The 13,809-nt window shown below is 35.9% G+C and overlaps 1 protein-coding gene across 1 annotated transcript; it reads left to right on the top strand.

Moving 5' to 3' along the window:
- The first annotated feature begins 6,337 nt into the window (after positions 1–6,337).
- On the top strand, positions 6,338–13,624 carry LOC115453361 (methylosome subunit pICln). The gene is made up of 6 exons (XM_037437902.1): positions 6,338–6,634; positions 7,456–7,596; positions 8,214–8,303; positions 9,186–9,316; positions 10,813–10,923; positions 11,898–13,624. The coding sequence occupies exons 1-6, from the start codon at positions 6,513–6,515 to the stop codon at positions 11,933–11,935; spliced, it is 633 nt and encodes a 210-aa protein (XP_037293799.1). The 5' UTR covers positions 6,338–6,512; the 3' UTR covers positions 11,936–13,624.
- Positions 13,625–13,809: the final 185 nt, after the last annotated feature.

Genomic DNA, 13,809 nt, shown 5'->3' with positions numbered 1-13,809 from the left:
GCAATAATAAATAATATACTATCATATATAAAATCTCCATCACTCTTCCCGAGTAAGGATTTTCTTAGACAGCAAAACTCACAAACGCTGTGTTATTAAAGAAGCCGCGCTTTCATATTAAAACTGCTTTCACTGTCAATTCCTCAAGAAGTACGAAGGAACGTTTCATTTCTAACTACATTTTTTTGACCTGATGGTAAATGGAGTAGGGTCTAGATATTGTCGACTGACGAGAGATGATTAACCCTCGCCAGTCGACACAATTATGCCTGTTCGAAACCGGATATATACAGGGTGATCCTGGAACGCAATTACTTGAGCCACTATGGCGGGTTTTACATTTTGTATACGTTGTTACTCAGGCGTATACAAATAAATAACATCTTCATAAACTATTGCATTTCTTTTATGTCCATTCCACACTAACGTCTTTCAGCCCATTCCCTTGATAACAAATAACTGTACTCAAGTATAAAAAGCTGTCTATTATTATTATCTTATTGAAAGAATTTACAATCGAGGCGTGATTACCCCTCGGCAGTCGACACAATTATGCCAGCCTGTTGGATCCGAATATACACAGGCTGATCGCGAAACGCGACACACTTACGTGGGCCACTATGGCGGATTTTAACACCTTGTGTACGGTGGCTGATATCCGGGCGGATATAAAATATATCCACCACCAGCAAAGTTCTGGAAATCTTTGGGGGAGGCCCATGTTCAGCAGTGGACATCCTGCGGCCGATGATGGTGATGATGATAATGGGAAATAAGTTTTGTTAAGCAAAATGAGCCACAATAGCTGAACAAACTCACTTTAAATCGATGAAACTATTTTTCTTGATGTTTTGTCAATGTTTGTGGTTTTAAAAAAAAGATCTTACGTTCAATAACGAAGGTACGCTACAGATTTTAAGATAGACACTAAATAGCTGTATTTCCGAAAAAAAACATATCTAATTACCAAACTACTTAATCTATTCCTCCCAAAAGTACCACCAAACATTTCGCCTCCTCAAATCTCCCTTTCACTGGAGTTAAAAAACCTAAATTTGGGGAGAATCCCCATCGAGCGAGGATGCGGGGCGGGACCCACGCACTTCTTCACACCCGAAGCCACACTTATCGGCTTACCTAAGCTTATCACGTATTTAGATCAAACACCAAAGATTCGTACATCGTACGAACAATCACTATCTTACAATTAAAAAACTCATACACATCATTCAACGCGTTTAATTTATCGAAATCGGATTGGTTAAGTCTTCCGCATTCCGATAATGAAGTCTCATTATCAACAGCCATGGATACGCCATGATAACCGACCAAGCGCCACACAAACTCGGTCTCTGCATGACTTGTACACCCAACCCCTTTTTTAATTAACTTCCAAAAAAAAGTTTTTCAATAGGGTACCGGACTCATTTTTGTTCTTTACTATTATCAAATATTTACGTTATATTAATTATAACACAAAAGGAATTATGAAAATCCGGTAAAAAATCAACAAGTTATAAGTCTTTGAATGTCGGTGGAAGGGGTAATTAGCAAGAAACAGAAAAGAGACGAAATACCCACATTTGACGTCATCGGGAATTACGACGCGTGCGAAAGAAAGAGATGAATTGATATCCCCACAACGCGCCCACTTCTGCACGTTGCAATATTTGAAATATGAATTACTAGTCCATTTTGTAACTAATTTTTATGCAGTTTTCGCAGGAGTGCTTCTTTTTCGTATTATTAACCGTAATGGTTATATGGACATATATATAGAATATGTATATAGAATATATATAGAATAATGAACAAAATCAAACATAGGCCGGTTCCCTATTGGTATTTTTTTCCAAATGACTGCTCATATTGATTTAATTATGCTCTAAATATTTTTTACAATTGTGTGACACCTATGTGTCCCCCCACCTCACCTTATGGTCAGGTGGGGGGATAAGGTTTCTCAATTGTGACTGTCTTGGTGGCTTTATTGTACTGCATGCGCGGTACGGCAGCGCTTTGTGGTCCTGGGTTCGAATCGCGGATCGGGCAAAGTGATATTTTTCTGCTCGGTATCGGCCTGGAGTCTGGAACTTGTGCATGATACAGCGACAGGCTCACCCCGTATCATATCACGGGACGGAACACACTTGACGAAAAGTGGGTGCCTTGGTTGCCCCTCTGCATACCCCTTCGAGGTAAATGCGTGGTGTGTTCTCAAATGATGTGTATTTTTTAATGTATTTACACCGATCACTCTGCTATTTGTAAGCCGTTTTCCGTGATTCCTTTATTATTAATGGACTCCAAAGAAGTTTATCTATTCGTTGAATTTTTTGTTTGTTCATCGCCTTTTTACCTCGTGGTGAGATTTAAATGGTTATTTATTAGTTGGATTTCTTATAACTTCAGAATGGTACCAATTTATTTGTATTGATATAGAACTTTCCACTGCGTAGATGCAGAAGGTAACTCCTTAAAACAAAATACAGTAAGACTGATTCCTTTTGTGTTGGGTCCAGCATAGCTTTGATATATTATATATAAAAATATAGTTGTTTGACCATGAACATCGAAGATACAGCCGGGAACTCCTCAAAATAAAATAGGAAAAAAATAATTATTTTTGTATAGGGTTCAACTTGGCGATATAAAACTAACAAAAACTAAAAACATTTTAACAAAAAAAACCAACTCCATCAACTACTAGAACCCAAAACATTAAACTTTATATACAGTTCAATAACAAATCATTGAAACAATTTTTTTTATGTATGCACGTTGCATATTTTCATGAACTCAGTGATTGGACGGCATAATCGTGTCGACTGATTAGTAGTAATCATCTCTCGTCAGTCGCCAGTCTAACTAAACCTACTTCCACTTACCATGATGCATTGGGGTCACTTTGTCGACTTAGTATCAAAAAAGAGCTCGAAATAACGAAGTCAGTGTTTGCTCAAAACAATTTAACAATGAAACTGCAGGCACAGTTAAGGCAAAATTTGGCTGGAATTCTTGAAAAATAATATCACATGTTGTTGCCAAATATTGTATTAAAATAATGGATGGTGATGTCGTCTTATTTATGTAGGTAGCGGCAACGTTCTACCTACTATTAACTATACAGGGTCATTTTGACATTGCGTTATTAAATGAAACCACATACTTATATTCTAGAAAATATTATTGTATAATAAGTTATTCGAACTGTAGATGTACAATAATAAAGGTAAGTTTTGAACAAAATAAATAAATACTGATGGTAGGTCTGTCATATGTGAGAGTCCGCCTGGGTAGATACCACCGCAAAGTCTATTACTGCCGCCAAGCAGCAGTGTGTAGTCGCTGTTGTGTACCGGTTTATATGACATGGTAGCCAGTTTAACTACAGGACATAATGTGACTTAACATCTCATGTCTCAAGCTGGCGAGCGCAGTGGAATACCAAAAAATACATTGTAATTCAAGGTGTTTGATGGTGCTTCTGCTGTTTATGGGCGGTCGTATGGCTTACAATCAGACGAACGGCTAGTTCATCTCGTCATTCAAAGCAATCAGCAAAAAATAAATAATATTTTTTTTCGCGCCCTAATTCCACTACTAGCACTTTAAGAGAATCCGTCGCAACGGCAACATCACACTCTCAGGCAGAAATACACTCATTCACACATGCGCACTAAACTACAACATGTAAAAAAGAATTTATGTGACAATTTTCGTCATTTTACGGCACAATGTAAGCAGAATTAAAGACGAGTATGTTATTGAGTATATGAGTATGTTAGTTTATTAACAATTACAAATAGGGGGCGACAAACACGGCCACAACTAAGGATCTCCATTGCAAGGGGCATAAAGAAAAAAGCCATCAAAGTTACGAAGCTGATGTTGTTAGCAAAAAAGTACAACTAATGGAAATTTAGTTGCAATAAAAAAATCAAGATGTCTTCTACTTTTTAAAAAAAGAAAAAAAATTATGTTGAAATCGAAAATTCTCTAAAATTCAGAAAAATATTCATAACTTGAAAACTATGAAAAATCGCGTAACATACATGGGGGTGATTCGGATACTCCAAGGGGTGGTCTACCTCTGGACCTCCACTTGACACTATTTTTTGGGACACTTGTATAAGTTCAAACTTAACTTGCCATTCAATGGCAAGACATGGTTATAGCACCAACCGTAATCAATGAGTTTGTAATAGTAAATTCACTTTATTGTTATTATAGTACATATGTATGGTTTTCACATGTGAGCTGTATAACATTGTTTTTACCATATTTCATGATTTCAGGTCAATGGGAAGTACATTTATAGGCCTAGATTCTCTTTAGCGCCTTCATACAAACAAACTTCCATATAGTACTTCCATATACATATAGGAATACATGTTTTAGTTCTTTTTCATTTTTTAAAAGAAGGAGAAAATTGTATACATCTCTCCTGTACGCAAACATAATTACTTAAAAAAAATACAGTTGAATCGAGAACCTCCTTTTTTTAAAGTCAGTTAAAAAGTCAAATAAACAACACAAGTTAAACTTACCTTTTTAAATCAGCCATTCTTGCTCCCTTCACCGATCTTCCACTTCACATTTTTGAGACTGCAACCACAAAAACAGATGATTAGTTGAACAATGTTAGATATCTGCTTAATTTCTTTAGTGATTGGGATATAATTTCCAGTTTGAACTTGTGGTCCTCACTGTTTGATAATTTTAATACAAATTCCATAATACCATGTATGTGAGTACTAAACAAATATTTTTGGTAGTTCATTTCATAAGATTATTAAATATCCTCAGGCGTGTGACTAGTCTTTTTAATATAATAATATCAGCATATTATATACTGTTCTGCTGCACAACCCTCCGGTACTGCTGAGAGGGATTAGGTCTTAGACCAGTCCTGGATTTGTAAATAGGCTGTATAGGCCACAGCATATGGGCGGCAGATTTCAGAGGATGCTCACTCTATTTAATTAATAATTTGATTATTTAACTTCAGTGCCTTCCATAAATCAAACAAATGGAAAATTACTAAGTATTTTAGAGAGCTACATACATAAACCTACCTACATGGGACGGCGGAAATAAAGTGGTCTATACTCATAAAAATATAAATCCGGCAATACCTTAGACCATGACCCTAACTTTGTACGGATTAGTAGTTGTACTTCACACATCCTCAAAATTTCTATGCAGAAATCAGGCTAGTCATTTATAAAAAAATATTATATTTAAAAGACCAAATATTATTAAGATCAAAAGTACTAAAAAGTTGTGTTATTTTACACTACCCGCATTTTTACAATGTAATTAAACAAGCCCAACCAGTATTGTAATAACGTTAAATTGTAACAATCAAGTCTAGTAAACTTTATTTTATTCGTAATATTTTATTTTTATTGATCGTATGCATAAATTTGCTCAATATACATGTGTTTTATGAATCAAAGTATATAAAAAATAATTTTCGCGCGTTTTTAACTACGAATTATAAGGTCCGAAGCAAAACAGATCAACTAAGCGGTAGATAAAAATGTAAACATACTAACATGCATCCATTCTTCCTTGTAAGCGCCATGTTCTGTATTTAACGAATTTCTTGTATGTTTATGTATTTTAATGAATAAATCATAAATTATACTGTTCATATTATTTGATTAATAATTTGTTCACTTCACTTTATGTCAAATAATTATTATTTTCAACAAAAACACATTCACAAAATTATCAATCGTTTTATTGACTAATGTGACAGATTAAATTTGGGGCTACCAACATAACCGCAGATTTTTCCCTTACTTTGTGTATATTCATGGCTTGAAAAGTTGTTTATGGTTTCAACACATTATATTATGGTCTTTATTACTGTAACTTCGATAAAGTTTATCATTGCAGATTCTATTTTACCTTAAATAATAAATATCGTAGTTCACAAACCACAGAGTTATTGCAACTATTACCTCAAAATTGGGTAAAAAAACAACAAGTACTAATGAGATAACGTCAATAGTCGTATGTTTTCAGCCAATTAGACAAAGGCGTATTTTAAACCAGCTATTTGATTGGCAATTTTATTTATGATGTCGATTCTATTGATCGGAAAAGTATATATCATGTACCGGAGACGAGAAATTTGAATATTTGCGTTTTATTACTATAACCGATGTTGTTGTTCAAGTGTGCTGTAAAATGATTATAATACATTTTAAAACAGTGTACTTTAAAATGTTTATTTTTAAATAAAAGTAGTAACAAATATTCCCAGTTTAAGTTACGCGTTGCTTTTTCCATAATATAAATATTCATGAAATAGGAGGGATCGATTTTTGCATAAACAAAACGTACACATTATTAAGCGGAGTGTGCTTCACGTGAATTTATTTTGTTATTTCGCATTATTTGCTGTAACTCATGTGCTAAAATATTTTTGTACGTTCTGCAAAAAGCATAATCTCGTGTTGTTATTGTAATTTTGAAAGCTATTTGTATTTTTCGCCATAATGGTCGTTGTGTCGTCGACATTTTCCGTGCCGGCAGAAGGCGTGTTACTACAAACTCCGTCAACAAAATTGCTTGTTAATGATCAAGAATTAGGCACAGCCACATTATACATCACTCAGAAGTAAGTGCAATTATGTATGTTGTCCCTGGAGCCAATTCCTAGCGAATTCCGTATACATGTTTCGTAATATCTACGGTGAAATTTTTTCATCGGCTTTTCTAGATCGTATCTTTTAACTTCGTGTTTGTTCGCTGACAGATTGTGGAAATAGCAGCAAAGAAATAATAATTCTTGATGTAATAAATTCTCTTTGTCTTTGTGGAACCTAATACAACAAAGGAAAAATAGAAGCTTTTCATTAAATTAAACTTAGCATACTTGTTATTTGTCATCAGATAGTTAACATTTAGGTTTATTCGCACTGCCTACAGTCTTTTAGGGAGATTATTTTATTATTCAGATTATAAATCTCATACACACGCTTATTTGGGATGTTAAATATAAATCAGAGCTTTCCTGATAAGAATGACATAACAATAACAATTTTCATTGAGCTTAAAGTTCTTTTACAATAATAAACACTTTAATGTGATTAAAACAAAAGCTGTTTTATTGTCCTTTAGTAAATATTGAAAAAATAATATTCAATATCCAGTATAGGAGATAGGACGAAGTGAGACGAATTGTTTTTATTATCAAAGGGGTTGGTTCAGTATCTCTTAGACATTGGAGATGAAAATTGAAATGTAAAGGAAAGAGGCGACCTACATTTTGGTAAATGTGTAAATACTTAGGTCTATACAGCACAGATATAGCCAGGGTTTAGTGTCAGGGATAAAAAAATTAAATGGGTTGTTTGTAAAAGCTCAGCCGGCAATAGGTTGAGTAAGGCTGTTGGCAATTGGTGTGCAAAGTGATAGCAGTAACCCCTTTATTCACAGTAATGTATTGTGGGGCGGGGGTGTCAGCCCGTCGGGCGCCGCCGCGCCGACCATCTCTCTGCTGTACCCAAGCATCTCCCTCCATGCGGTGCAGCGGGAGCCCTCGCCTGCACTGTACATGGTGCTTAATTATGAACTGAGGTATGTGTTGATTATACTATTCCAATAGTAAGGTTCATAAATGTATTAACAACATAATAAATGTATCAATTAAAATTTGTAATTATGTATGTGTTTTTGAATGGTATTACTTAATATTACAATAGGTGTAATTCCTGTTTAAATAATATAGTAAATAAATAAATTAAAAAATATATGTAGCATCACAACATCTTCCCATCTTGATATTGCTACTGTCATCAACGGTTGACAGTAGTAATATCAAACCCGTCTTATCCCAACTGTTTAAGGTCCCATGTTTATTAAGATTATCAAGGATTGATATGTATGTTGTCCATTGGATTCCTGCTTCTTGTGGATATTTCCTAGTTTGGAAAAAGCTTTGAAAGGGCTACAAAATGGAAGTTGTGATATTTAATATTACTAATCTTTTGCTAAGGAAAACTGATGATGGTATTGTGAGTAGAAAAGTAATATAATATAAAGTAAAAATGTAAAGCTGTTGAATGTTTCCTTTGAAAAATATAATTATTTAGGTTTTCTGTCACTTGTTATTATGTACCAGGTTTTAAAAATTCAACACAAATAAAAAAAATTGGCATAAATAAAAAAAAAATTACCAATGTGCAATGTTATAGGTTACCGGAGCTGAGCCAGGGTGCAGGCGACGCCCCCGAGGACGATGATGACGACTTCGATGCTGACGAACACCCCATCACCCAGCTCAGGTAAATTACAGCTTAAATAATAATTATAATTTTTTCCTTTTTAGGGGTAGGTATAGGTATAGGTTCACACATTAGAAGTTCACCAGCTACGTTAGATTTTATTCAATAGAGGATGACCTGTTGCCATTTACCAAGCACAATTTCAGTTTCACCCTCAGCTGATATTAAGTAGGAAAATATAAGTGAATTACTATAGCATAATATGATGATATTCCACTTTCATCAGGTTGATGTGTTTTTTTTTATTTGGACCACTGCAGTCATCACTGGCGATCGCCCAGCTTAGCAACCGTAGCAGCCTCAGTGGAGAGTGGGGAAGGATGGAAACTATTCCTCTCTACCCATCTTCTAAGATGGGTAATGTTCAGAGACCCTTTCAGGCCTCAATGTTTTTATGAACCATACAAACATACTGCATAAAAGAATTGCCACTGAGGTGAGGTGTGGGTCGTCAACTGTTCAAAGATTCTCCATTTTCAAAATAGATTTAAAAACATACTGTCCAGAAATTCTTTATTTCTACAACTACTTGGAAAGAGAAGCTTGTTCGTTACTAAGTTGGAACTGCCCTTTTTTCTCTAAAACTTTAATTTTTTTTCAAAAAATATTATTCATAATTTTTTGTTCCAAATGATTATATAAATTTTACATTTATGTATCCACAATTGTCAGTAGCTAAAAATAAAACAACGTGTCCGTTCAAACAAAGGCAACAAACTGAAGTTAGCAGAAGGCATACGGTGTTGCAACTATATTTTAATTTATTACTAACAGGAGCATATTTCAGCAAATGTGGCGTCGGAGGGGCGCGAGATTCCTCTATTTGATACGTACCTAGCCCGCTTATTTGATCTTTTATGAAAATGACACGTGTGCTGTCAGGTTCATCCCGCAGAACGAGAACGATCTCCAAGCGATGTACTCGGCGATGAGCCAGGGACAGGCGCTGCACCCGGACCCCGCAGACGAGGTTGACGACGACCCCTACATGGATGGAGAGGAATTTGAAGAGGGTGAGTAGTGACTTCAATTGTCCAGTTATAATTTGACTAACAACCGACATCGCAGTTGCTATAGTGTTGTCGGTTTTATTCTTTTTTTCCTTCTTAAATGAAGAACACAGAGAGGTTATTAATATTCGACTTAGGGGGATAGACAGTGTCGCTTTGCGTGTTTATATTAGGGTTTTGTCAGTGGTGGGCAGGGGGGGTGCGGTACGCTATGTGATACGTCTGTCCCGCACCTCTAATTGTGTTGCTATAGCATTATCGTTGTAATGTTGTCGGATTTGCAGTCAATTATGAAGAATTCTATTTAGTTGAGAACTAGCTTTTGCTCGCGGATTCGCTAGCGTGAAGGAGTTTTCCGGGATAAAAGTCCCGCTACATATTTTTTCGGGATAGAAAGTAGCCTATAAACTTTCCAGGATCTTAAACTATCTCCATATTTTGATATGGAGTTCATAAAAATCTGTTCAGTTTATTTTGAGACAAATTTATAGATTATGTTTTCCAAAATATGGGGTAACAATATGCATTTACCCCAATATAAGTTGGAATGATATGTGTAATAGAACAACAGCAAAATAAAGTCAAATGACAAGATCTCTGTGTAGAATATTTAATATCAAATGCACAATAATTAAAAATTGCCACTAATTAGTACTAATAACCATTAATTAAATTTAAATTACATTTTATTAGTATGTGAATTCTCGTGTCTAGGCATGCTAAATAATTATGCTAATGTAGTTTTACACATTAAATTATATGAATATTTATATTTATTGTTATAAACTTTCGCACCTTCTGTCACTTAGTCCTTCACACAAATCACATTGTATTAAAATTCATAACGATAGCATTAGAAATTCGCCCATTTTTTAGTATTCGTGTGAAGGCTGAAGAGAGAGCATGTTGAACTAGCGAATTATGTAGCAACGAATTATTTCACATTCATTCTCAGTTATATTTAATTTTTAAATAAAATAAAAAGATTTCGCTGGTAAAAAATATTTCTAATGAAGGTACTATTAATTAGTACTCATTGATATATCATAGGAAGACTGAGAATTGAGGGAGACCCTAGATTTATTCTAGTTTGGGAGCCAGCTTAATTCATTAATTGCCATTTTGTAAAGAAAACTATCTTCGATAACAATGTATAGACATTATAGGAGAAAAAAGAAGATATTAAACACATATAATATTTATTTAATATGGCAGACACAAAATAACAACAACTACAAGAAATTATTGGAAAAGAAATAAACACGTTAAGTGTTACTACTTATATTACATTTTTATAAACGTTTTTTTTTAGTTTGATATAGTGGTCTAGTGTCTACTATCTTTAATGGAGATTGGGAGCCCTATAAATCCACGGAGCTAGGTTGCAGCCCTAAAGCCTTCATATTTTAGATCCGCAGTTGATAATAATGACATTCAATCATTGAAACTAGTACTGCTCTATACAAGTATAATAGAATCATTGAATATGTCTTGTTTAGGTGATGAGGAATTCGAAGACGCGGAGGAGAGCAACCTCGGCACCGAGGACGCCGCGTCGCGTCTGCGGCAGCTTCGTCTCGAGAACGCTAACGGAACACAATCCTACGATGGTACAGGACTTTAAAGCTTTATCAAAACAGTTTGTTGGTGGTAGGATATATTTTATATCCGTCCGGATAGCGACCACCGTACATAATATCAGCCTTGTATTATATACTGTTCCACTGCTGAGCACGGGCCTCCTCTACTACTGAGAGGGATTAGGCCTTAGTCCACCACGCTGGCCTAGTGCGGATTGGTAGACTTCACACACCTTCGAAATACCTACAGAGAACTTCTCAGATGTGCAGGTTTCCTCACAATGTTTTCCTTCACCGTTAAAGCGAACGATACATTCACAAAGAATACACACATGATTTTTTAGAAAAGTCAGAGGTGTGCGCCTTTGGGATTTGAACCTGCGGCCATTCGTTTTGGCAGTCCGTTCCACACCCAACTAGGCTATCGCCGCTTACGACCACCATACACAAGGCGTTAAAACCCACCATGCCCATGCCAGTGTGTCGCGTTCTGGGATCGGCCTGTGTATACCTAGTTCCCACAGGCCAGGATATGCGTAAAAAAAAAACATGGAATGTCTTGTTATAGTAATGTTTGCGTGACGTCATCCCTCAGAGTGCTGATGTCAGATTGTCTTGCATCATGCTTGTTATCTATGGGTGATGTGACGAGCCTATATTTTGAGTGGGGTAAAGGCAGACATATAAAAAAATCACGCCTTTATCACCGAAAGCGTGGGTAGAGGTGCAACCAGGACAACCACTTTTCGCCTGTGTTTCGTCCCGTGATACAGTGGGACCCGTCCCCATCGTATCACTACCTCTATTGCAACATCAGATACAAATCCCAAGCTCCGCGTTAATGGTGAGCAAATAAGCCAAATATAACTTCGACCCGGGATTAGAACCTCAGAGCCGGTGGTGTACCTCACACGCTATACAACTACGTCACCAAGAAAAATAGATTTACAATATAATTTATTAAAATTCTCTTCTGTAACTAATGTTTCTTTGTACACTTGCAGACGCGGAGGAGGAGGCGGCGGCGGGGGGAGGACAGTGACTCGTCGCGCGCGCGCACTGAGTTCACCAGATTATTTCACGCTTGACATTATTTCGGTTGCCGGCGCTCAGCGGCCGACGCGATCTCGCATGAACACACGTGCTGACCCTTAAACGTTTAGAAACACATTTGATTTAATGAGAAACCCCATTTTATTTTACAAGTTACCCCATCGAGGTATCTTATTATAAAATTAGGTTTAAATTTTGTCTCCTTGGGTTATGGTTTTCTCTAATATTTTTATATTCAATTAGGATAATTGGTGCCAAAATTATATATTTCAATGAACGGTGAAATCCCAGTGAGTTATTCAAGACAGTATGCTTTTTCAATATTTTTGTTTCTTGCCCGACTACGGCGAATAAGGCAGGGTGATTCCAAATATTAGAACCTGTTCAGCATTTAAGGGTCAGCTGATGTGACGTCACAAATCCTCGGTTGCTTGATGAGGCTTTTGTTTCGTAATTGTACCCTTACGATGATGTAAATCAATTATAATCTCAATTAAACTCGAACTTACATTGTGTAAATTATTTTTATTGCGCCAATGGGAGTGGTCTGTTGAAATTGGTAATGTTATCTAATGTAAGTTGTATTACAGTTGTCGGAAATTGGACATTTTATCAATTTAGTTTCGGTGCATATTGCGATTATCGCTGTTTTTCGTTTATGTATTAATAAATAATTAACGTAATCCATATAATATTTTATATATGTGTAGTATACCAAATGTAGCATTAGTTTTGGGGTATCTTATTAATTCACTTGACGTTACCCCATAGATAGTTACTCTTAAATTCTCTATTTTAAATATTTTGTATCAATTTTGGCAGATCACATGTGCGCGATCAGTAATAGCTCCTTCACGTTGGCCAATATGTGGGTGAGTGTGCCATCGAGTGGCCAATGTGTAGACGGGGCGTTATATCGCCAATACCCTTTGAACTGAAAGACCGGCATCAAACGGATGGCGCCAACGTTTAGGCCAACTCTCAATACCTACCAATGAAACTGCAAATCCTGGAATTTGGTCACACGTATTGGTAATAAATGGCACATATCGGCCAACTTGTACAGGAGAATGACAGAGCTTGGCTGTTTGATGCATTTGTACTGGATTTCAATGTGATATTTTTGTAGCGGCTTCCTTCTAACACTGGACTATGTATTTTCTATATCCCACTGCATGGACGTTAGACGGTTTTGTATCCGAATATTTTTAAATTTATGGTGTAGCTCATTGTAAGTTTGTGACGATGCAACCATAGACAATTTTGACATTTCTAATATAGTGTTACCAACATTCGATTTTTCGATATTTTAAGTTACTCGTGTTTAATACTGTAGTCATTCCTATGTCTAGATTTATTCCATAGTGGAACACATTGTTCAAATAATCTAATTCCGGTTAGTTGACACTACATTTAATACTAAAGTTGATTCGAATATCAGTTTTATGTCTAGATTTATTCCATAGTGGAACACATTGTTCTAATAATCCAATTCCGGTAAACTTTACGATTAATACTAAAGTTGGTTTGTACATCAGTTTAGTTGAGCGCGGCGGCAGTCCTGTGGTCGCGTCGTCATGAACCCGCGCCGCTCTGGACAAACGCTCAAACGCAGTAGTGTAGTGTTTGTATACAGATGTAATTAGCGCTACTTTAATAATAAACCATATCGAATGTCTATTGCTGTTTCATTTACTCACACTTTTTTAATTCTATCTGTCCTTTGGACCCAAAGCACACCCAGGTATCAATTGCGAAGCCAATTGCTTGAAAATAAAGAAATTCAAAATGGTGATCACTTTTACAATTTTAACTGAATAAAAAATTTGCATCCAATGGCAAACTAAAAAATAGGGAATCGAA

Source organism: Manduca sexta, chromosome 2 (assembly GCF_014839805.1).
Source record: "Manduca sexta isolate Smith_Timp_Sample1 chromosome 2, JHU_Msex_v1.0, whole genome shotgun sequence".
NCBI classification, from domain to species: domain Eukaryota; kingdom Metazoa; phylum Arthropoda; class Insecta; order Lepidoptera; family Sphingidae; genus Manduca; species Manduca sexta.
Note: the sequence above shows the minus strand (reverse complement) of the source record. Positions and strands in the feature narration are given on the sequence as shown.